The 23235-nt window shown below is 46.1% G+C and overlaps 2 protein-coding genes across 3 annotated transcripts; one reads left to right on the forward strand and one right to left on the reverse strand.

The window, feature by feature from the left end:
• Positions 1-958: 958 nt before the first annotated feature.
• On the reverse strand, positions 959-4856 carry LOC130387968 (uncharacterized). Of its 2 annotated transcripts, XM_056597268.1 has the most exons (6): positions 4564-4856; positions 3999-4417; positions 3429-3739; positions 3174-3229; positions 2783-2987; positions 959-2441 (listed from the first exon to the last, which is right to left on the reverse strand). In XM_056597268.1, exons 3-6 carry the CDS (start codon positions 3604-3606, stop codon positions 1894-1896), a joined length of 987 nt encoding a protein of 328 aa, XP_056453243.1. In that variant the 5' UTR covers positions 3607-3739; positions 3999-4417; positions 4564-4856; the 3' UTR covers positions 959-1893. The 2 variants fall into 2 exon arrangements, with proteins under 2 accessions (XP_056453243.1, XP_056453239.1); XM_056597264.1 differs by lacking the exons at positions 3429-3739; positions 3999-4417.
• A 123-nt stretch (positions 4857-4979) lies between these two features.
• Positions 4980-14045, forward strand: LOC130385723 (WD repeat-containing protein 6-like). Its single transcript, XM_056594421.1, has 8 exons — positions 4980-5073; positions 5257-5352; positions 5442-5594; positions 5828-8678; positions 8825-8902; positions 9131-9247; positions 9444-10057; positions 13843-14045. The coding sequence occupies exons 2-8, from the start codon at positions 5283-5285 to the stop codon at positions 14043-14045; spliced, it is 4086 nt and encodes a 1361-aa protein (XP_056450396.1). The 5' UTR covers positions 4980-5073; positions 5257-5282.
• Positions 14046-23235: the final 9190 nt, after the last annotated feature.

Consider the following 23235-nt stretch of genomic DNA (forward strand, 5'->3'; position numbering starts at 1 on the left):
TGCAAGAGGTTTGGCATTGACGATAGACGGATTTCACCTGTGTCTTTCCACTGTGTAAACACAGCCTTAACTGGATATGGATGGTTGGGACTTGTATATCGAAAATATAGTAAAGTGAAAATGTCTGGTTTGGTCCAGTTAACATTGAATAGAGTGAGGCGATTCAGTTGTCTACTAAATGACTGAATAGACACTAAGGGATGAAGTTGTATTTTGGATTTGAACCTCGGGTTGGAGTTGGGTGGATTGCAGGAGACATGAAAGCTTGGGAGACTGTCTTTGTTCGTTGCGTCTGTTCATTTTGGGATATCGTCATTCTCACTGTCGGGATGGGGATGTTGTCACGGCAACAACTGTTCCTCGGATGTTCACCACGAAAAAACATGAAGAAATGTTGGCTCATTAAAAGAAAACTAAAACTAACCTGTTCTGTCACGGTGTTGTTTGTGTGGTTTGGTATAGATTCTAGTTCACATGGGAAGGACACATTGGGTCAAGAGAGACTCCATACATATTTAAAACATAACTAACCATTTAACGATAGCTTAAAACTATAGGCTGCCCAGATCCTTACCTCCCCCTCACAGAACTAACTTAAAACAGTGCTTTTTTAAAGAGTGCAGCCACTGAACCGTGCCAGCATACAAGTTTAAATGCCTTTAATTCTGAATTAACTTGTGTTGAACCAATGATGGTTCAAATTCACATGCAGTCCAAGTTGGATTACTTAAAAGCGCTGTGAGTTAGGCCTTCTCAACCTACTAAATATCATCCTGCTGGCACAGTTAGTTCTCTCAAAGGTAATCATAAACGTAAAGCTTTACAAATATGACCTGATATGATACAAGCCGGTATGTTTTGAGAACCCCCACCAAAAAAGCGAAAGAATATATAAAAGTAAGCATTAGCATATGTCTGAAGAACATTTAACCAATAAACTGATTTCAATTTAGCGGCTTTTAATAAGAATTTTAAAACCATCAACTGTGATTGTAGTTATTGAGCATGACCGTTAAGACAATTTGACAAAAGACGCAAATTAGCCTTCTAGATCTTGTGCCTTGAAACCGTTAGCAGTTTGGGATTATCCTGAGCTTGTGACTTCACATTCTCTCGATTTGCGCAGATCAGTCTCGGCTCGAGCCTGATGAAGCCATTCTCAAAAATGTAAAATTGGACCAATCAGCGGTAGGGGGAGGAGTTAGCATCAGATCCCTCTCATCTGAAATAGATTGAATAACGATGTTAAAGGATAAACAGTAATTTGCACAATACTTATTTCAATGTTTCTGCCTTATGTACTATTCTATTTGGCATGAGCGAAGAGACCAACGGCGTTACCTAGTAATTTATTCAGATTGGCTCAAATTCTTAATGTCAGGCCACGCCCATATGTGAAAATCCATTGCTGCTCAAACTTAAACCTTTGGATGGTTTCACTGTCACAAGGCCATCAAACTGTACCAGGCAAACATTTACAAACAAGTTCAATATGGGCATCCAAAGTAGTACAATGATATATTACAGTATTAAAAAAAGAAATGACAATATAATCATGAAATTTAAATCTTCCAGATTTGTATTGACTTTTGAAATTATTGCCCTCAATAATTAAGATCATTTAGAACCATACTTATAGTCCTCCATTAACTTGATATTGTCTCGGAGCTTTCAAACAGCAGCAAAATCAACAATCTCTTCAAAACAACGTCAGAGATTGTTTCAAGATACCGACACATTCCCCGCACATTAAAGCAGTGGGTACAATCACTGGGAACGTAACAAACGAATGATATATAAAAATAGTCTTCCCCATTTGTCTTATGAAGACAAACGGGTATATAGTCAATAAAAAAAATAAAAAAAAACATTTAAGTCCATCTCGTTGTGACGTCACACAATCGCCCCCTCCTTGGTCGCCCGCTCGCCGCTCCCCCACTCGTCCTGGTCGCTGCCGGAGGACGACGACGGCGGGACGTCCTGGCCCATCCTCTTCAGCTTGGCCCCGTAGTACCTCCTCTTCATGCGGTAGGCCCGGGCCTTCTCCCGGGCCGCCCTGCCCTTCTCCCTCAGCACCTCCTGCTCCCACACCAGCACCCGCATGCGCCGCTCCCACTCCAGGCTCTCCATCTGCTCCCTGCGCCCCTCCTGCTGCTGCTGCTCCCCCAGCATCTCCACCCGCTCCTCCTCCAGGGCCTCCACCCTCTCCCGCTGCTCCCGCTCCCGTCTGGCGAGGGCCGCCGCCGCCGCCGCCGTCACGGAGCGAGGCGTGCGAGGAAACTTGGGAGGGGGCGCCGTGTCTCGCAGCGCCGGCTCCTCGCAGCGGCGTCGGGCTGGTGACGGAGGCCGGTGGTGTAGGGGGGGCTGCTGGGGAGCGTGGAGGAGGAGGCGGGGAGGGTGGTGGTGGGGGTTGATGTTGGGAGGTTGGACCCTGGGGACACCTGGCGAGGTCAGGGTTCAAAGGTGAGTGTCATGTTATGGTGGGGATGACGTTGTATACAGACCGCAACAGTTTTGGCATTAAAACTATTTGTGTGTGTGTGTGTGTGTGTGTGTGTGTGTGTGTGTGTGTGTGTGTGTGTGTGTGTGTGTGTGTGTGTGTGTGTGTGTGTGTGTGTGTGTGTGTGTGTGTGTGTGTGTGTGTGTGTCATTAAGCCAATGTTATATGTGGATGAAATCCACTGAAATGTCCTTGAATCAAAAATCCCAAATCAAAAAGTTTAACCTCAAGTAAACCTTTTTTGATTCGTAAATAAACAGTCTGCGTGTTTTCTAAACGCACCACAGTCCACACTGCTTTGGCTCGGCACGCCGCGCGAGTCTATGAAGCTGGTCGGGAACGTGACCTCCTGGAACGAGGCGTTGTGGGAAGCGGAGCTGCCGCCGAGGACACTGTGCTCCAGGTCTGCCGACGGGTCACTTCCTGTCAGCCGGTCGAAGGCGTTGAGGTGCAGGCCGAGAGCCACCGGCTCCTTCTCCTCCTCATCCTGGGAAGGGGGGAACCGTGACGCGTGTTTATTACCAAGCGGTGGTGACGCCCCGAAGCATCGACTGTATCCACGCCAGCGTCTCGGTGATCCCAGGTCAGACGTCCCAGCTGAAGTCATCCTACCCTACGACGACACCCGCTTAGAAAATGTAATGTATATGTTATAGCAGGTGACTGCTTTTACCTTGATATTGCCGTAGCCGTTCACATGATCGGCGACATTCATCACCATGATGTGACCTAACCGAAGAGGCGGAGCGAAAGAAACGTAGCAAAAAGACAGACAGACAGACAGAGGAAGAGAAGATGGGAATCAGAGGGTGGATGAGAGGAACAATTATTCAAACAGTAAGCCGGTGTTTCCCTCTGGGAATAAAGAGTACCGCAGCCATGGTGATCACTTAACCAGCATCTACTCGGAACGCCACACAATACGGACCCTTTGCGTGTGATGTCACTTTTGCATTCGCCGCCATTTGGGGTGTCAAGCGAGGGCTGACCAGGGGGGGTACTACGTCAAGGCTCTCAGGGTTTGGCTGGTGTGTTTGGCTCACGTTGTGGGGGGCTGTCGTCATGTCCCAGGAGTGTGACCCCAGCAGCAGTGGCAGCAGCATCATCCTGCGCCTTATTATTGCTCAACCGTCTTTTGGTTTTAAGAGCTGCAGGTTTTTTTTGTTTGACGCGGAAATTCAAGGTTTCCCACCACTGTTGGAGAGTAGTCCGGGGACAGTGGATTCCTACTTTGTTTACCTAGAGGAAGAGGAAAGCAAATGTTACAACTGTTTAAATCAACCGTCACATCGATGCAACTTTTGTTATCAACACTATTAACTTGATTTGTGCTGCTATTGCATGAAAACACTTTTATGTGTTACTTAACATGTAATATTAAATCAAGTAGTAAATGATGTTGATGAACTTGTGACTAAGATTGTAAGTTTGCTTGCAGCCACTTTTTAACGTCTATTTACAAATTCATACATGTTTGAGAGTTTTTTTTAAAACTTACCCGAGATGCAAAGTGCACTGTGCAGATTGAGTCGACTGGGCTCCAATGCAGGCACCGTTGCGTTTCACAGCTGTCACCCAGTGCTGCCTTCTCTCCAAATCATGGGGATATCGGTCAAATGACACAAGCGAGCCAGGAGTCTTCCTTTTGTGACACCCAACAGCAACACAAGCGTGCACCATTATGGCCAAAGTAGAGCGGGACTATATAACCTGGAAAACTGCACACTGGTTCTCTCAGGCTGGCAAGCCTCGGCCCTAGGCTTGATCCGCGCCTGACACCCAAAATGGCGGTCTGAATGGAATAGTGACATCTGCTAGGGGTTTTAATATGTTTTGGTGGGTCTGTGTGGTTGCTGATCCGACCACCTAATATCAACACACACACGCTTGCATGGGCATCCTCGTTTGCGTTTGTTGCTGCAGTAAAGAACAAGGGGAACACGAATTACAAAACCCAACCTCTCTACTGGCAAATGAACATGGCCACAGATACGAGATGTATTGTTACACACGAGATGTGTACATTGCTGGGGTGTACATGTATGATCTGTGGATTGGACTACCTTCTACGAGCTTGCGGACTGCTGCTTTATGGCCACAGCCCGCGGCGTGGCTTGTGAGGGCTGCCTCTCCCATCGTCTGCAGTTTAATTGCTTTGCAACAAGCTTTGCATCTGGCCAACTGAATGTCTTGTGGGTCTTTGACGAGCCAGTCTTTGTATATATCCTTGGAAAGCCACGCAACCTGGAATTTACATTTTCCAGGCATGTTTATGGCCGTAGAAAGTTCGGCACCGCAGGTCCGCAGCGCTTACAATGGTCAGGAGAACAGAGTTTTGCGGCTGTCACGTGTGACGTTCACCCCATCACAACAGTGCTTAGCCAATAGGCGGCCCTGTTGGATCCAGCTGACTGTCCTATAACCGATTGTGATTGGTTAAGATACACATGCGGAAGAAGGACCATGGGAACGGCGTGGATGTATTGGACAGACACATTTTCATATAGCTGTCTGTGAGAACGAGAAGCGCCTACGGTTGGATTGTAAACACATTTGATCACGTATAGCTCTATGTAAGTAAAACAAGACATGCATAAATATATACTGTGTTTCATTACAAGGAAAAAAAAAACGTATTTACTGACTTGTTATGCTGACTTGTTATGCGGCTAACCTGCAAGTTATAGTCAAGTATCCAAGTTACTCAAGACCTCCTTCTGTAACGTGATACTTACAGTCCGTCTTCGCTCACTCAGGATGGTAATAATTACCTAGCTCCACAATGGAAACGGTGGTGTTAATTGCTCCAATCACAGCATTGGAATTTTTCTTGGAGGATTACCTACTGAAAGGTAAGCTCTTCCTCAACCTCAGCCGTTATTTTTCTGTCTTTCCCTACACTTGCCCATTCCCTCTCTCTAACTGTTTACTCTTCCCACAGGCGAGGGTCCAATCTTGACAGTTTTCAGCCTCCGGTCGCGCACTAGAGCCTCAGCCTCGATTGCTGTTCTTCAGCACTATCGGATTCATGGTGTCCGCCCCAAATATAAGCACAAACAACCACAACAGAACCATGAGGCAGAGAAAGAAGAAGGTTGGGAAGGATTACTCACAGTTAACCGGTTATTATTTGAAACTGCATCCCTTAGCTCTTTATTAGTCAAATAATCGTCATGTATTTTTGTTTCATTCAGTGAAATATTTATTTGGTTTTACTTTTTTTATTAACTGAATATGAACAATGCTTTCTCCTCCTGATCATGACAATCATGTATTTCCGTCAGTCTTTATCAAGTATCTAATGCATGTCCTGATCTTTGCCCCCAGGAGGAAGCTCCGCCACAGAGCCCGACCTCTATGACTTGGCGGTGTTTGGAGGTAAGGGTGTGCGGTTGGTGCGTCTCATCACCCAGCTCCACGGTGGGGAGCCGGTGCGCCTGGAGGCCCACGGCCCCCTCATAGAGCTCCGAGACTGGATCCTGGACCTCTGCTGGCTGACTCAGGACGGACGCGCCCTCCTCGGCGTGGCTCTGGCCCATAACAGCGTTCTTCTCCTGGACCCTCACGAAGGGATCCCCCTCGCTCGCTGCGGCTGCCTGGATGGATGTCTGCTGTACTCTGCCCTGCTGCTGGTGGAGCAATCCTGGAACGACTCCGTCCTGGTCGGGGGGACAGTCTTCAACCAGTTGGTTCTTTGGAGACCCAACAGAAGGGCAGAGGAAGCGGTGGTGGTCGGGGAGGAAGGGGGTGACCCTGAACGCAAAGCCCCCGTGGAGAGGCGCTTGCTGGGGCACGGCGGCGTCATCTTCAGCATCTGCTACCTCCGGGCGAAAGGCTGGCTGGCCTCGGCCTCCGACGACCGCAGCGTGAGGGTGTGGGGCGTCGGGGCTCTGGGGGGCCCTGGTCCCACGTGCGGGGACCCGGACCCCACGTGCCTCGTGGTCCTGTACGGACACCAGGCCCGGGTGTTCTCCGTGCACCTCTCCCCCGGGAAGGTGTACAGCGCCGGGGAGGATGGGTGCTGCCTGGTCTGGGACTGGTCCCGCGGCGGCGGGGGGAAGGTGGCCCAGACCTTGAAGGGCCATCGGGCCGGCGGGATCCGAGCGCTCGCCGTGAGCCAGGGAAGGGAGGAGGACGGCACCAGAGCGAGGTGGGTGGCCACCGGGGGCGCGGATGGAGGAGTGAGGCTGTGGCGGGTGGAGGAGACAAAAGTGGAGGAGGAAGACGACGAGGAGGAAGAGAAGGAGGAGGTGGGGATGGCTGCCACAGCGGCCCTGACGGACTTGAAGTTCTCTGGACGAGGTACGCCCAAGGGGGTGTGCGTGGTAGAGGACGGAACCGCAAATTGGGCCCGGAGTAAAATCTTGGCATGCACTGACCAGGGGGCAGTGTACCAGGGCTGCTGCGCGGCCGCCGGACAGTGGGACTTACTGTGGCAGGGGGATCGGGCGTACCAGTCCTACTGCGTGATGGAGGTCCTAACCGTCACGGTGAAGGGTACCACCCCACGTAAAGCTCACCTATGTGCGGTGGGGAACCTCAGCGGCGGGATCCACGTCTTCGACATGTCCCGTCCGCAGTGCGGACTGTCTCTCAGAGGAGGGGACGGGAAGATCCACAGCCTCGTTTGGGTCGAGGGACACGCGCCCCACGCGGGGTACCTGCTAGCGTCGGGTTCCCACGGCCTGGTCCACCGCTGGCGCGTGGAGGCACGGCCGGACGGAGACTCGGGCTCGGTTCTGATCGCCGAGCCTCGCCCGCCGTTTGCTCTGCCCCCCTGTGCCAAGCGGTGGTTAACCAGCGCGGTGCGCCTCCGCAAAAGTCCACCGGGGGCGCTGTGGGTGTGTGGGGACCGGAGAGGATCCCTGCTGCTGTTTCAGGAAGGTAGCAGACCACGAGGAGGAGTGGGGGTAGACGAGGAGAGGGAAGATCCAGAGGAAACAAACTGTTGTGATGAAGAAGGGAAGGAGTGGTCGGATGGCGGCGGGAAGAAACCCGCAGGAAAGGGTGACCCGGCCCTCCAGCCTCTGAGCTGTCTGTTTGGGGTGCACGGGAAACAGGGGGTGACCTCCGTCTGCGAGCACCGGGGCCTCTTGTACAGCGCCGGGCGGGACGGCTGTGTGCGGGTCTTCAGGGTTCCCCCCGCCACACCGCAGTGGGTCCTCCCGGGGGACCGCCGACCCAGCGCTGGGGAGATCGTGGAGCCCGACGGCGGGCCTCAGCTGGAGGTTCTGAGGGTCCAGCGGGCCTGTAAGGGCATGGAGTGGCTGGAGAGGGTTCTGATCCTCGCACCTCCTGAACACTCGACGGCCGAACCGCTCGGGGACGAGGAGGAGGAGGAGGAGGAAGAGGGAGGAGGAGTAGAAAAGGAAGGATGGCGTCACGAGCAGGCCGCGGAAACTAAAGCAGAACAGGAACTTACAGGCAGAGGAAAAAAGGGATGGCACGACGGTCGAGAGTGCCGCTTTGTCGTCGCCGGGTTTCAAGCGGTCAACTTCGTGGTGTGGGATCCCGTGAGGCAGGAGAGGCTGCTGACGGTGCCTTGCGGCGGCGGCCATCGCTCCTGGGTTCTCTGGCCCCCCTGCAAGAGCTTGTGGCCGGGCTACGGCGCCCTGGTCTTCATCAAGCATGGGGCCGTGGTAGCCACGCAGCCCCCCAGAGAGGCCTCGACCTCGGCCGGGGTGGCCGGCAAGACCGGGGCTTGCGGCCTCAGAGAGGGCGTTCATGGGAAGGGCATCGGGTGCGTCTGTAGGCTGGGGAGGGTAGGGGGTACCGGGGACGGGTCTCAAACTACTCAGGGCATGGGGTCGGATGAAGGACACTGGGAGGTCCTTGTGACCGGAGGGGAGGACACTAGTTTGACCGTCCTGGCCGTCCAGCCGAGCTCTGGAACGGTCCAAGTGTTGTCCGTCATCACCGACCACATCTCCAACATCCGCACTCTGGTGGCTGTCATGGACCCAGCGTGCGCGAGGCCCGGAAAACACTCGCTCTCCGCCCTGCTTGTGTCCGCAGGTGGTCGGGCTCAAATGCAGTGTTACAGGCTGCTGATTGGATGGGACGAAAAGAGGCGGGAGCCTTATTGTCAGGTGATTCAGGTGGCCAGTCACCGATTGGACGAGCAGTGGGAGAAGAGGCGGAACCGACACAAGACGGTGAAAGCAGACCCAGAGACGAGGCAAGCGGTGTATAAAAATTAAGACGTGACAACTTTAGTTTTTCCTCTTCTCAGCGATTCAAGATCATACTTTAATCTTCACATCTTTAGTTTTTTGAATAACTTTTAATCAAATTAATGTTTATGTTGTATGTGTGTGTCTCCAGATACATGTCTATAGCAGTGGTTAACAGCGACACCGCGACAGCTGTAGTGGCGCTAGCCTGCAGCGATGGAGCAATCAGGTCAGTTTGCCCCAGGAGACAAAATCATGAAGATTTAAAAGAAAAACAGGAATTTGTTTGTGTGATTGATTTTGTTTCTGTTTATCACCAGAAACGGTCACTTTCATTTCTATTCTTGTCCTTGCAAACACTTTAACATTAATATCATATTTTATCATTTGAATCCACTTTTCAGTCTCTGACTCACTCACTCATACTTTTCTTTATCATCTGTCTTTTTTTTGCCAGATTGTTCTCAATCAGCGAGGTCAAAGGTCAATTTGATTTGTTATGGGAGAGTTTCTACCACCAGCGCTGTGTGCTCAGTGTCGCCCCCTGCTTTCTGGCAGACGCTACAGGCAACAGGTAAGAAGAGGTTTCTTATGGACAGAATTTTATCACATCCTGGCTTATAAAATAAGAAAAAAATTCACTCTATTGATGGCAGAGTTTTAAAAAAATATTAACCGTGTCTGCTACTTTGTTGAAATAACATGTTTACATCTTTAGCGCTAAATTATGTCTTTGTCCCAACATGCCGCCTTCTCTTTGAATCTCACAGATACAGACTTCTTCTTAGTGCAGCAACTGATGGCAGAATTGCATTGTGGGACTTTACCCCAACCTCATTACTGGCGGGAAATTTGAATTCGAAATCGGGCACATCCGCTCGGCCCAGCCCGTGCCTCACCTTTCCCGCCCACCAGAGCGGAGTCAACTCACTGGCGGTGTGGCAGGAGAGAACAGAGGACGGTTGCCTGGTAACCGTCGCCAGCGGAGGCGACGACGGACAGCTGACCCTGTCTGTGGTTCAGGTGCGGTACCCCGAGGTGCAGACAGGTGGCGGCAGAGTACTTTCACAAGAGCACCACCACCACCACCACCACCACCACCAGCAGCTCCTCCTCTCCCAGGCCGACCTCACCCTCCTCTCTCAGTCCCGCGTCTCGCTGGCCCACTCCGCCCCGGTCACCGCGCTGAGCCTCCTCTGCCCGGGCTTCCTCGTGTCCACCTCCCCGGACCAGAGGGTGCGTCTCTGGAGGGTGTGCAGTACCGGCCTCCGCCCCACGGGGGCGCTGTACTCCCACGTGGCGGACGCGGCCGGCCTGGCTGCGTGGGGGGGGGAGCGGGGTCCGGGTGAGGGGGACGAGGGGTGGGTGAAGGCCGATCCTGGACGTGAGAGCAGGGGTCTGGGCCTGGGGGGGTGGGTGGTGGTCTGTGGTCAAGGCCTACAGCTGCTACACGTCAGGACGTCTTCACCATGACAGAAAGTGAAGAAAAGCACATACATTTACAGGGACGATTTGAGAGCAAGTCCTGTGTGTGTGTGTGTGTGTGTGTGTGTGTTTAATCCAGAACTCCTGTGAATTATAGTTCTGCACATCAATGTGAAGACCATCGCGGTAATTGGGCATGTGATCGATTATAAAGTGAATGTAGTGAAAACTGAATTTGGTGAATATTTAATAGCATTCAACAAAGTGTGTGTGCTGTATCACAAATCTCTTTCATTGATTAACTTCAAACAATCAAAGGAGAATGTGGCAGGAATCTTTCTGCATGTGTGAGTGGAGAATATATTACTTGTGTGCGTGTGTGAGACGGCGAGATCAAAGATGAGGCCTATAATTCGATGTGGCGCCGTGTTGTGTTGCTGCTTATTTGCAAAGCAAAATGCTAATTCCATGCTAACAACTCAAAGAGAAATGCTCATAAGTGGAGGTTTTGAGTTCTACTGGTGTGTGTGTGTGTGTGTGTGTGTGTGTGTGTGTGTGTGTGTGTGTGTGTGTGTGTGTGTGTGTGTGTGTGTGTGTGTGTGTGTGTGTGTGTGTGTGTGTACGCCCCTCAGATCTGATTGGAGTAGACTGAGTTGTTGGTCAGCGCCCGGGCACCAGTAGTGCCCGGGTGCTGTTGAACATGCAAAAAACATGCATGAAAAAAGAGGACGCAGTATTTCTCTAGTTTGTGTTTCTCCCCAGGCGTGTGTAGTATGTGAATGTGTCGGACAGCAGGTGGATCCGTTGTGCGCTGAAGCAGAAGGAGATCAATGTCAAGACGATGAGCTTTGTGTGTGTGTGTGTGGAGATGGTGTGCTTTTTAATTGAATGCAAGTGTCCGGATGGGTGCACACTTGCTTAGGAATGAAAATGTATTCTGTGTGTGTGTGTGTGTGTGTGTGTGTGTGTGTGTGTGTGTGTGTGTGTGTGTGTGTGTGTGTGTGTGTGTGTGTGTGTGTGTGTGTGTGTGTGTGTGTGTGTGTGTGTGTGTGTGCACGCCACCCGTTCTAGGTAGGTACACAGGGGCCCATTGCTTTCCATCAATATTTCAACCTGATATCATATTGCCTATTGTCCTGCAATCTCCTCATCGCGGAGATGGAAAGGAGAGAGAGAGAGTAGTATGAGGTTAGGAGATGAACAAACCATTCAGACAGAGAAGGTCACTGTAAAAGAGATATTTACATTTGGTTAATGTATGAAGAGTGGGAAGCAAGGAAGAGGAGGAAGACTGCACTACCCTTCACCCCTCTGCAGTCCTGTTCAGGGAGCCAAGCCCGTAGACCCAGCAGAGAGGGAAACAGGTGGGCGTGGCCAGGTGAGAGCGGGAGGCATCAGAGCGTAATGGCTCCTTTCACTTTATCAACGGGCCATTGTTTGACCTCTTAAGAAGAACTCATGACCTTACCTTTTAAAGATTTGTTCAGGACTATCCCCCAGGCTCATTCAAGAACCATGAATTAACTTAATGTTGTAACTGTTTCAAATACATTTTCATGTTCCTTTAGTTCCTGATCATTGGACCTTAACATATTGAAGTTTGAAGGCACATTTGTACCAAGCTCCCCCTAATGTTTGGCTGTAAAACGGTGCAGATAAGAATAGGGAGGGTGAATGCACTGTGATAGGGGACACGATGTGGTAAGTGATAGGGGAGACCCCATGCTGAGAGAGAGAAAGAGGGAGCGAGCGAGAGAGAGAGAGTGAGAGGGGGAAGAGAAGCAAAGGAAACTAAAGACTTTATGTGAGACGAAGACTTTATTAGACTTTATATCGCACTGAAGAGGATAAGAAAGAACCAAATTCAATAAAGGAATATCAAGGAATTACTAAGGCTTTACATAACATTACGTAGGGTTAAATAGAGTGACGCAGCGACCGAAAGACAAGTTAAGGCGTGGATGGATGAGTTTGAGTAAAAGGGAGAGAGGAAAAGTGAATGAGGATGGAATTAATGGACGAATCAGAAGTAGACATAGACGTGCATGTGTAGTGAGTATTGTGCTAATTACAACCACTAATGAGTTTGAGGAATTTACGTATTTACTTTGAATGCATCTCTTAATTCATTTTCATAACCAGGACTTATGATGTCACAAGAGCGCTTACCTCTGATTGGATCTTCGAAAAAAAAGAGTGCAGGTAATCACTTGTGATTAAGACTCATGATTTTATAAATTGCAAATTGACAGATTAGCCTGGTATTGATTATGTGATTATCTTTTAATTAAATTGCTAATTGCCCTCCAACAGAGGCTAACTCAAAGTAACAGAGCACATGTCTCTCAACTGTGAGCAGTGTGTGTATGTGTGTTAGGATATAATGGGTGATGACGTAGTATTATGTAGTTGGAATGGTAAAGTGTTTTTATAAAAAACGGTGTGAGAATGTTGTGGTTTTAAAATACGACGTTTTTTTTTCATAGGTGTATTTTAGAATGTTGTGGTTGTTTATTAGAATGTCCAAATGGTTTGAGAATGTTTACATGGTGTTGTTAGAATCGGTCGGTGTGAGAATGTTTATGTGAGATGTTTTTTAAATGTTGAATCACAGACACAATCTCTCTCCATCAACCATATGAACAAACCATCGCACAGACATATTGCACACAATTTGAGCAAGAACAAAATGGTTTGTTCTTGCTCAAATTGTGTGCAATATGTCTGTGCAATTGTTTCTGTTTCCCCTTTCCCCTTATTCTTATTGTATTTTAGGTTGCCTTTTGACAACTGGCCGGGGACTACAGCTGGAAATGAGCAAAATAGGCTAAAGCTGCTCCTTTGAGCGTAATCAAAGGGGACTGTCCACGAAACTACAAACAAATAAACTAAACTAAACCAAACGTGTTGTTCCCCACCAGCCAAGGCCTCAAGCTCCGCCTCCGCTGCTCCCAAGCGCCCCCCCCTGGCCGGACTGAGACGGCGCAGCAGCCGGCCGTCCCAGCCCACCCCCTCGTCCTCCTCCCACCCCCTCTCTCATGCCTTCCTCCACGCCGACACCTCCATCACCCCCTGGGGAGGGCTCTCCCTCTCCGAGTCCTCCTTCACCTCCATCCCTCCTCCTCCTCCCCCTCTTCCTCCACCTCCCCCCCCTCCACCTCCTCCTCCTCCTCCTCCTCCTCCCCCAACTCCGGTCCAACCTCGCCTGCACCCGCCTGCCCCCCCCCCTCGTCCCGCGGCCCCCCCCTCTTGCCACGGGCGGCGCGGGGGGGGCAGAGAGGTGGGCGGTTCGAATCCCTGCTCCCCTTCCTTGTTGCACCGCGGGTCGGCCCAGATGGAGAGCCCAGGTAGCATTGCAGAGTTGCTAAGTGGTTAGCCTATCCCTGTATCACTGCAGTATCTCTTTATAGTTGTATTAGTATCAGCTAATATTACACCAGACCAAGGTGTTCCTCGTAGTTGTCCTTATTCCCTTATCATTCCCTAGCATTTAGTATGTTATTACTATTGACTATAAAGATATTTAGAAACTTTAGTCTGTCCTCTTGTGTACTCTAAGTAGGTCTTAGTAGGCTATCGACTTAATTTACAGTTAGTTGACCATGGGTAAATTGATATTCTTTATTTCTTTGTGTATTCTCTCTCTCTCTCTCTGTCCCTCTCTCTCTCTCTGTGTCACTCTCTGTCTCTGTCTCTGTCTCTGTCTCTGTCTCTGTCTCTGTCTCTGTCTCTGTCTCTGTCTAGGGAGGGAGGCCAGGGAGTTACGGGCCAGGCGGAGGCCTGTTCCGCGCATGCCCCGCCTACCCCCGCTGCGTCCAATCACCAGCCTCAGCTTCACGCGCAGCTTTACCTTCTCCTTTTTCGAGCTGCCGGTCCACCAGACGGCCAGCTGTCGCGCCGAGCGGGTCCGCCACGTCATGCTCCTGCTGAGGCAGATGCAGTACTGAGCCCTGGGTTGGCTCTCCCTCTCTCTGTGGGTCACAGTGGGGCTTGTACCAGGGTCGAGGTTTCACATCAACGTTAGCTTTTGGTGGGGGTCCCCAAATCAGATGCTAACAAGACAACCCTGTTATCCATCGCCTGTCTCCCAGTGTTAGACCCCCCCCCCCCCCCCCCCCCCCAAGTCTCACGGTCAGACTTTAGCAATGCTTGTGAGTGACTGTGCGTCTGTCTGTCTGTCTGTCTGTCTGTCTGTCTGTCTGTCTGTCTGTCTGTCTGTCTGTCTGTCTGTCTGTCTGTCTGTCTGTCTGTGGTGCGTACGTGTGCCTGCAAACCTTTTAATCGTACTAGATAATATATAAATTAATGCCTTAGTTTAAATGAACATAATTACTAAACATTGAACACCATTAGAAAATCTTTAATCGTCCAGTAGTTAACTTTCAATAAACAAATTATTAGTTAATGCTTTTTACTGTCGAATAAATGTTTAATAAAGGTATATTAATCGGTAACCCCTCCTTTTACAGTCCCCTAATTACTAGGTATTTACCTGGTAAATATATGGGAAATCATAGATATTATTGGGTAATTAGGCTACCACTAGTAATAATAAGGTAAAGAGGAACTACAGCTGAAGAAAAACCTCCACTATTGCCCATCAACTCATCTAAGTACCGTGTATTTGTAACTGTTTTAAGTTGGTAATAACTCAGATATAATTGTGTACTTCATAGGAAAGTAAGCAACCAATTCTTAGAAACAACTCTTCTATTACCCATCAATTCAAGTTACAACTGTAGTTATCTGAGGTTTATGTTGGTAACAGCCAAAGTCTAATTATGTACTATCTAGAAATTAACATAGTACTTTCCAATAAATTACTTTTTCTTATATTGTTATTGTTCACAGCTACACCCATTTATAAAAGCTTTATTCGACTTACCTCAGAAACTACGAAATTGTTTTTATTTAAGTTGAAAAATTACAGCAATACTTACCTGGTAATCTCTGGAACAATTTTTCCTCTAGTGTCATGGTACATCTCCTTAAATACTGGGTACGAAGCCTTGTTTGTTTCCATGGTTTTACAATGTTCTTACCATATCTTTTGTAATAGATGATTCCATTGTCCATGGAGTTAACTTGTACCATATATGTTCTGCAACGTTACTGAGTAAAACATGACAATTTAGTCAGTAAGTAAGCTGAAACTGTATTGTAAAAGGAAGCCTTGTTTGTTTCCATGGTAATACCAGGCTCTTACCATATCATTTGCAACTGGTTATTCCCTTTCCATGCAATCAACACAAACTTGTACCATATGTTCTGCAACGTAAGTAAAACGACAATTTACCCAGTAATTAAGCTGAAACTGTACTGTAAAAGAAAGCCTTGTTTGTTTAAATACCTAGTAATTAGGGGACTGTAAAAGGAAGGGTTACCGGCATACTACCTCAGTTTCTATGGTTATTCTGGATTTTTATATCATGTTGATCTTGTATAATGTTAGATCCAAAATAAAGTGCAATATTGCAGTTTCCAACGCAGATTGTGAGCATGAATAATATTCTTATCTAATCATACCGTGTTTTTCCATGTGGGTAAGTTTGCATTCCTAAGACATTCAAACTATACAGTCATATTCTAGAGACAGATATTGTATCAAAAGATCAAAAAAATAAAATAGAAATAAAGATCAAAACCCCGTCAACGACTACTAATGACGTACGCTAACTGGGTCTTGAAGGGTTGTCCCATTTCATAGGTTTAGGATTGAGGGGTAGGGCTAGGGTTAAGGGATTTGGCCAAGGGGTGCAACGGGATTGGGCCTAAGGCTGTAGGAAAACTTAGATCTGACTGTATTTAGAGAAGAAAACCCATGGAACGTGTATGCAGGCTTGCGCCGTGTATCCAAAACAAACGCAACAAGATTCCATGTACCTCATTGCTTTGGGTCCGATGCATCGGGTTCCATCCGATTCCATCAGTTCAGCTCAAGGACGCCATTAACCCCACCCATACCTGTGTGATGTTGAGCTGACATTTAAGTCAAAACAGGTGGAAATTGCTTGGTTACCTTGTCATTGTGACCCTACAAAGGGCCGAACCCCGGCAGGGAAGTTCCCCTTTCCTACATATTAAGATAAAATCATAGAAATGTTGTACAATATTTTTTGAGTGACAAGAAAAAAGGGCGAGGGGGTGGGGGGGCTTCTTCTGCTTTTATTGGAATGCCTCGTCAGCATGATTTATGGAACAAGTAGTGAAACAGTGCTATTTCAAGGTTTCACCAGGACCTCAACAACGTCCCCATCGATAAGCCATAGGCGTGTTACTGATGATATGATCGTCGACGCTCTGACTGTTTACCGTCATAGGCAGAGACGCCAGGGTTAACAGGAGAAAACCAGCGATGAATTCTCTCTCCACGCAAAAAAACAACAGGGTCCTGACCTTTTGAAACTCGTGGTTACCTTGTCATAGTGACTCTAATGTTTAATAAATGTTAATTAATTTACCCTTATTTTAAAGTGGTACCTTATCTTCTTATATAGTCAAATCATTACAAATTACCTCTAGTCAAAGTTTGTAGTGAAAAGATTAAGCGTGGTTTGATGGTAAACACTTAAAACTAGAAATAAAACAAACACAAATAACAAACAAAAGGGCCACACAGTGAGCGGTTATGATATGTTTATTTCATGTTACACCAATCACTGCGTGACATGTCTCGATCGACCGCATAAAAGCACAGTTTGAATTGAAACTTCTTAGCAATGCTTAAGATGACCAGGTTTGCACCCCATTGTCGTAAGTTACAAGGTGCCCATCGTCGGTCAGGGTCAGACGAACCCGAGGTCTAGGAGTGGTAGTGTGACAACCAGTGCGCCAGAGTGCCTGATCTGCTTGGGTGTAAATGACCAGGTTTGTATCTTCCTGTAGAACCACTCTGAAAGCCTGGCCACTTTCAGTGTTGGTGGCCCAGATTGGAGACCATTTGTAGACAACAAAGTTTCCATCGTCCTGTGGACATGAAGATAAGATATCGTTTAGGTGAAAGACTAGTTTGCTCGTATGATTTTACTGCGTCTACATCTCTACGGATGCTCACCTGAAACATAGCCTTGTACTGTTGGTTGTTACTAATGAGGAAGTCCCCTTTATAGAGCTCCTGATTGGTGCTGAGAGTGTTCCGACTCATGTTTCTGAGGACATGAGTTTGATGCAAGCAGATGCAAGTCAGAACATTATCATTTCCGAATGACCTTCTGTTTTAAAAGCAGGAAACAAGCATAGTGTATAGATTTCGGCAGCCAGACACGAGAACAATATGCACAGGACACTGTTTTCGGGTGTTGAATTAGTTCCACACCAAACGCTAATTTTTTAATCCATTCAAATAATAAATTCACACGGATATATTGCTTTCTCAACATATTTTCAAGGGAGCCTACCCGGATTTGCCCTTCGGGGCATGACCATTGGGAATGGAAACACCATACTGCCCCCTTGTGTAAATGTTAATGTGACGTAGTAGCATAAATGCAGGCAGCTCTGGGAAGATCTAAACGTGGATGTTCTCAGTATGAAGTGTAAATCGATTCAATCATATGCCGAAAAATACCAAACAATAAAACTTTTATTCCAACAAATTCCTTTCCCTAGACGTTTAATTTAGAATAAGGATAATCAGATGAGCGTTTTCTTAAATTTTTTAGTCATCAGTTTACGAGTGCAGTTGTTTCCTGAAGTATGAGACTCACCTGGGTCACCAGTTGAGTCTCAAAAAACAAACAAAAAAACAAACAGTTAATACTTCTACTCAGAGAAAGAAAAGTGTTATCGTCTTATGGAATATTTATTACAAAAGTATAGAAAGTTACAGAATGTGACTGTTAATACAAAGAGAACATAAAAGTGAGTTACTGCTGTAGTTCAGGCCCTCTTTGATCTAGCTGACATCTTACTAAAGGAAGTCATGATGAACTGATTTTTATCTGAGGTGCTTTAATGTTTCCTATCATCCAGCCTTTTTGGGCCGAAACGCTTAATCATGCCTGTGTTCTTTCCAACTCGGAAATAAAGGGCTAACAATTTTCACATTCAGAACATATGTTGGAACCGTTCCTACCCACAATAGCTTTATTTGCTGCAAAGCCATGTGCCTTCAACCAGAATTAAAACGTAGTGCCAGGAACTATAACCGAATAGAAGGGTTCTTTGTTTCCTTATTGGGGCATCCACAGCCTTATACACAGAATGCATGGAATCCATGGGCAAGTGGTCCAGTCAGAGAGTGTTACTATGAGATACCTTGTCTGTCAGGCATTAAAAAAACAAACACCATTGTGTGTGCATAATACTCTACAATTCCTCATTCCCTCCTTCAACTTGACTCATCAGGAAAGTGTTGTTGTAAAATATATCCCAGAAAGCAACAATTTCATTCATAAGCTAGCTAGAGGTTATGTATTTACCTTGCCTTTGAGTCAGCACAACAAGACAATAATTGTGTCTTTTCTAAATTAATGGATTTTGGCTCAATGACTTAAGCCAAAACATGAAGACTTGTTAAGTCCAATGATCTCTCATCTAACATCACAGGAACCGGAGACAGGTATTAAATGATTAAAGGATATTCCTTGGAACAGAATAAAAAAAGATTCCTGACTTTTTCATGTGACTTGTTGCTCCAAGTCCAGTGCATTGTGAATGTGAGTGCATGTGAGTGCATGGGTCTGTGTGGGGTGTTATGGGAGACAGTAGATGGTAAACCGTGGCCTTTGGAAATGTTCCATGTCATTTCCGAACATGTCCACCATGGACATGTTCTTGGCCACCATGCCGGTCTTTTTGGCAAACTCACAGCTGCCACCCCTCTCGCGTTGTCAACTCAAAGAGTTGATAGCATGGTAGCGTGCCTGCAAATAATCACTTCAGATAAGGAGGGGCCTCAGACTGACAGTGGCCCACACATGCTTGAGTGTTTGTAACCCATGCCCCCCGTCAAACACATCTATTTCTCTGTCTGTCTGTCTGTCTGTCTGTCTGTCTGTCTGTCTGTCTGTCTGTCTGTCTGTCTGTCTGTCTATGATTATGAGACATCTTTAACTCCACCCATGGCGGCTCATTTTTCATAAATCTCAAACGGAATCTAAGTTCAGTCAACATTCAACAGTCACTAATAAGTAATGCACTCCACATATTTACTCTAATATTGCAAGAAAAGGCCACACTACCCCTCTTCAAGGTCAGCCCAGTCTGTTGTCTCTCTGTGACTCTGGGAGCAATAGTGTGACACTGAGGATTCCCAGTGAACCTTGAGCTCAGTGCTGTCCTTTACCCCAATACCGTCTCTTGTTGCCAACACAGTCTCACTCCCTACTCGTGAAATGTGTGACGCATGGCCAAGGATCCCTGGCGTCAATTTCCGACGAAAAATGGGTACCTTTTTCGTCGTTTTTCAACGCAGGGTCCGTCAGATAGACATTCATGTAATACCTTTTGCGTCGTTTTTCAACGCGGGGGTCAATCAGATAGACATTCATGTTAATCCCTCACCGTCGGATATATACGATAGGAAATCAATGTCTATCAACGGTGATGCCGTCACGTTATGCAACTATTGTCGATTGATTTGTTTGACAGATTCACCATTAAACGTGTTTCTAATGACATTTCTAGTGAGAAATGTACTTTTTCCTTGAATAATATTCAGTCAGTGAATGTGTATGATCTTTATTAATCTTTATTATCTGAATGGGAAATGCAATATTTTAGGACCGATTCACCGTTTAACGTGTTTCTAATAACATTTCAATCATTTTCAAAAGAAATCTTCAATCAGTGATTGTGTCTGATCTTTAGTTTTATAGTTATTAGGAAGATTTTATCTGCTCGCTTGCATGTTTCAACGACGTCAGGTTGCTATGGAGATGCTTTCTACAACTGTTATAGCTATGGTTATAGCTATGGATACTTGGACCGTAAGAACAGGCCAACAAAGATCAATATTCATGGAAATGGGCTTGGTCTTAATGCCAGTCAAACAATGTGTCTTTTGAGAAATATTCCACTCATCTTTGCCAATGTTGTTCCAGAAAATGATAATCATTGGAATCTACTGTTGCTTCTGCTTGATATTGTGTACATAGTCTTCTCACCTAACATCTCTGAGGGAATGACTGTCTACTTGAGGTCTCTTATTGCCGAACATCATACGTTATTCAAACAAATTTACCCCACACACAATCTTATTCCCAAACATCATTTAATGATCCATTATCCCTCTGTTATTAGAAAAATCGGTCCTTTACTTCATGTCTGGACCATGAGATATGAAGCGAAGCACATATTTTTCAAATCTAGCATTAAAAACTTTAAAATGTGACAAAGTCTTTAGCATTAAAACATCAGTTAGCTATTGCCTATCATTGGGAGGCGTTCACGGTTAGAGGTATTGAATCAGGACCAGTAAAAACCCAAATGTTAAGTGAATTAGATGAAGAAGAGCTGGTCTGTGAATATTTTCAACTCGATAGGTCCTCTACTGTATCTTCTACTGCATGGGTGAAATGCGACGGCATTGACTATCACATAGGATCTGCTGTGTGTGTAGATGTTGAGGAAGAAATGCCATGGTTTGGTAAAATTGTTTTAATAATCCTAAAAAAAGAGGCTATACATTTTGTTCTTATTGAGTTAAATTCTGTGTATGTTGAGCATCTCCATGCCTTTCAAGTTGGAGAAATTGACCATATGTACATTGTAAATGAGTGTTGTGTGGGAGACGAGCAACAAGGCAGTCAAGAGACTTTTCTCTTGTAATACATCTCCAACACAATCTGCCCTCCATTACCTCTGGTTCTAACAGGATCTACACACCATTACCTCTGGTTCTAAAATGATCTGCTCTCCATTATCTCTGGTTCTAACAGGATCTGCACTCCATTATCTCTGGTTCTAACAGGATCTACACTCTATTACCTCTGGTTTTAAAAGGATCTACACTCCATTATGTCTGGTTCTAACATGATCTACACTCCATTACCTCTGGTTCTAACAGGATCTATCCATTACTTCTTGTTCTACCAGGATCTATCCATTACCTCTGGTTCGAACAGGATATATCCATTACCTCTGGTTCTACCAGGATATATCCATTATCTCTGGTTCCAAAATGATCCCTACCAATAATAAGATACACACATCTTGCATCTGTTGATAACAGGATCAATAGTTCAAACACAATCTTCTCTCCATTATCTGTGGCTATAACATAACATTCACTCAATAACCTCTGGCTCAACAGGCTCTTCTCTCCATTACCTCTGTGGTTCTAACAGGCTCTTCTCTCCATTATCTCTGTGGTTCTAAGAGGCTCTTCTCTCCATATCTCTGGTTCAAACACTTTTTTCCCTCTATAACCTCTGATTCCAACAGGTTCTGCTCTCCATAATTTCTGGTTCGAACATGATATTCACTCTATAACCTCTGGTTCTAACATGCTCTGCTCCCCATTATCTCTGGTTGTAACAGGCTCTTCTCTCCATTATCTCTGGTTCTAACACGATATTCACTCTATAACCTCTGGTTCTAACAGGTTCTGCTCTCCATTATCTCTGTTCTAACAGGCTCTTCTCTCCATTATCTGTGTTTCTAACACGATATTCACTCTCTAACCTCTGGTTTTAACATGCTCTTCTCTCCATTATCTCTGTTTCCTTCACGATATTCACTCTATAACCTCTGGTTCTAATAGGCTCTTCTCTCCATTAGCTATGGTTCTAACATGGTAGGTCCTCCCTCCATATTACAGGGGTTGGATCATCTTGTACCTCACTCCTGCCAGGGGCCAATTTACCATGATTAATTTACAATTAGCTGAGGCTTACTGGAAACCAGAATACAGGAGTAGGAAAACATTTCAGAAAAAGTCTTGAAAATTCAACCGATAGGTTTTATAAGGTCCTGAAGTAAACCAAACGTGCTCCCATGATGCCAATTATTTTTTATGTTTCATTTATTGTGTAATCTTAAAGCATATCACCCATTATGTTGTCTATATGCATGCCAATAACTAAACAACAAGCATAAAACCATGGTATCCACAAAACCACATTGAGCATCCCATATGAAGCAAAACAAAATCACATGAAAGAAAGAAAGAAAGAATGCAATTTGCACAATAGTCTAGACTTGTAATTAGAATCTGCCAAGTTTCATATTTGCCTATATTCTATGTAGTCCTTAAAACAAAAATCAAAATCAATTAAAGCTGAAACAGCCTTTTACGGGTGCCAAGCCTAAATCTGACCAATAAAACCCTGCCAGTCCATAGATAAGATGCATGAAAACCTTAGTTAGACAAGTTAGACGTCAATCTAATATTTGCTCTCTGTTAATCTTGAGTCAGCCTCTACAGCTGTAGTAAGTTTCATAAAAAGCGTTCGAGCGGTTTAGGCTGTGCAAGTCAAACATGGCAGAATAATAATAATAACACTAACTAATTACAATAGGTTGCCTTCGCACTTTGTGCGAAGGCAAACCCTCATAATAAGGGTCCATGGTGGACGTTCACGACTGCCCCTTTGTTGTGACAGAGAGAGTTAACAACACATTCAAATATGAAACAAATAAATGTTAAAGCCTAATGAAGCTTAGTATAAATTTAAAGTTCCTCATATTCATGAGGTTTATCAAAAGGATGGGAAAGAGATTTCAAAGCGCAGATATCTGAAAGTATTCCCTTTAGACAAAGCAAGCCCCCCAACTTTTGCATGTCTGGCCGTCCAGATTTCCAGGTTAGTTATTGACAGTCAAATCAATGGTGATTGTTGGCACCGAAGGCTGGAACTGTCTGTAAAAAAACACAGGGAGACAAAAGTGATCCAACGTAATTAATGAATCAGTCACCCACCATCCACTAGAACTTCATTTTGGTTCAGTTCAACCGTGACCCCTAAACACACTCCTGCTTCGAGAGAAAGTCTCAATGAACTCTTGAAGAACTTTTTCCATTTAGCGTCGCCTTATCGCCAATGTTTGTTTCCTTTTCCCTCCAATCTTTCCATGAGACGCGTCCTTTATTCCTCTCTTGAAAAAAACTTAAACAGAAACTATTCCACTACCTAATACTAGAAGTGGACAAATGCAACGTCTGGGAAATGACACAATTGAAACAAACAATATGAA

Source organism: Gadus chalcogrammus, chromosome 1 (assembly GCF_026213295.1).
Source record: "Gadus chalcogrammus isolate NIFS_2021 chromosome 1, NIFS_Gcha_1.0, whole genome shotgun sequence".
In the NCBI taxonomy this organism is placed as follows: Eukaryota; Metazoa; Chordata; class Actinopteri; order Gadiformes; family Gadidae; genus Gadus; species Gadus chalcogrammus.

What these genes read in the sequence shown, in the direction of transcription:
- LOC130387968 (XM_056597264.1), bottom strand. Translation starts at nt 4,768, where the DNA reads ATGCCTGGAAAATGTAAATTCCAGGTTGCGTGGCTTTCCAAGGATATA. An exon ending in AGTCCGCAAGCTCGTAGAAG is followed by an intron (nt 3,230 to 4,563) that starts GTAGTCCAATCC and finishes CTCTTCGGTTAG; the next exon opens with GTCACATCATGGTGATGAAT. An exon ending in CCAAAGCAGTGTGGACTGTG is followed by an intron (nt 2,442 to 2,782) that starts GTGCGTTTAGAA and finishes TGACCTCGCCAG; the next exon opens with GTGTCCCCAGGGTCCAACCT.
- LOC130385723 (XM_056594421.1), top strand. Translation starts at nt 5,283, where the DNA reads ATGGAAACGGTGGTGTTAATTGCTCCAATCACAGCATTGGAATTTTTC. An exon ending in GGAGGATTACCTACTGAAAG is followed by an intron (nt 5,353 to 5,441) that starts GTAAGCTCTTCC and finishes CTCTTCCCACAG; the next exon opens with GCGAGGGTCCAATCTTGACA. An exon ending in AAAGCAGACCCAGAGACGAG is followed by an intron (nt 8,679 to 8,824) that starts GCAAGCGGTGTA and finishes GTGTGTCTCCAG; the next exon opens with ATACATGTCTATAGCAGTGG.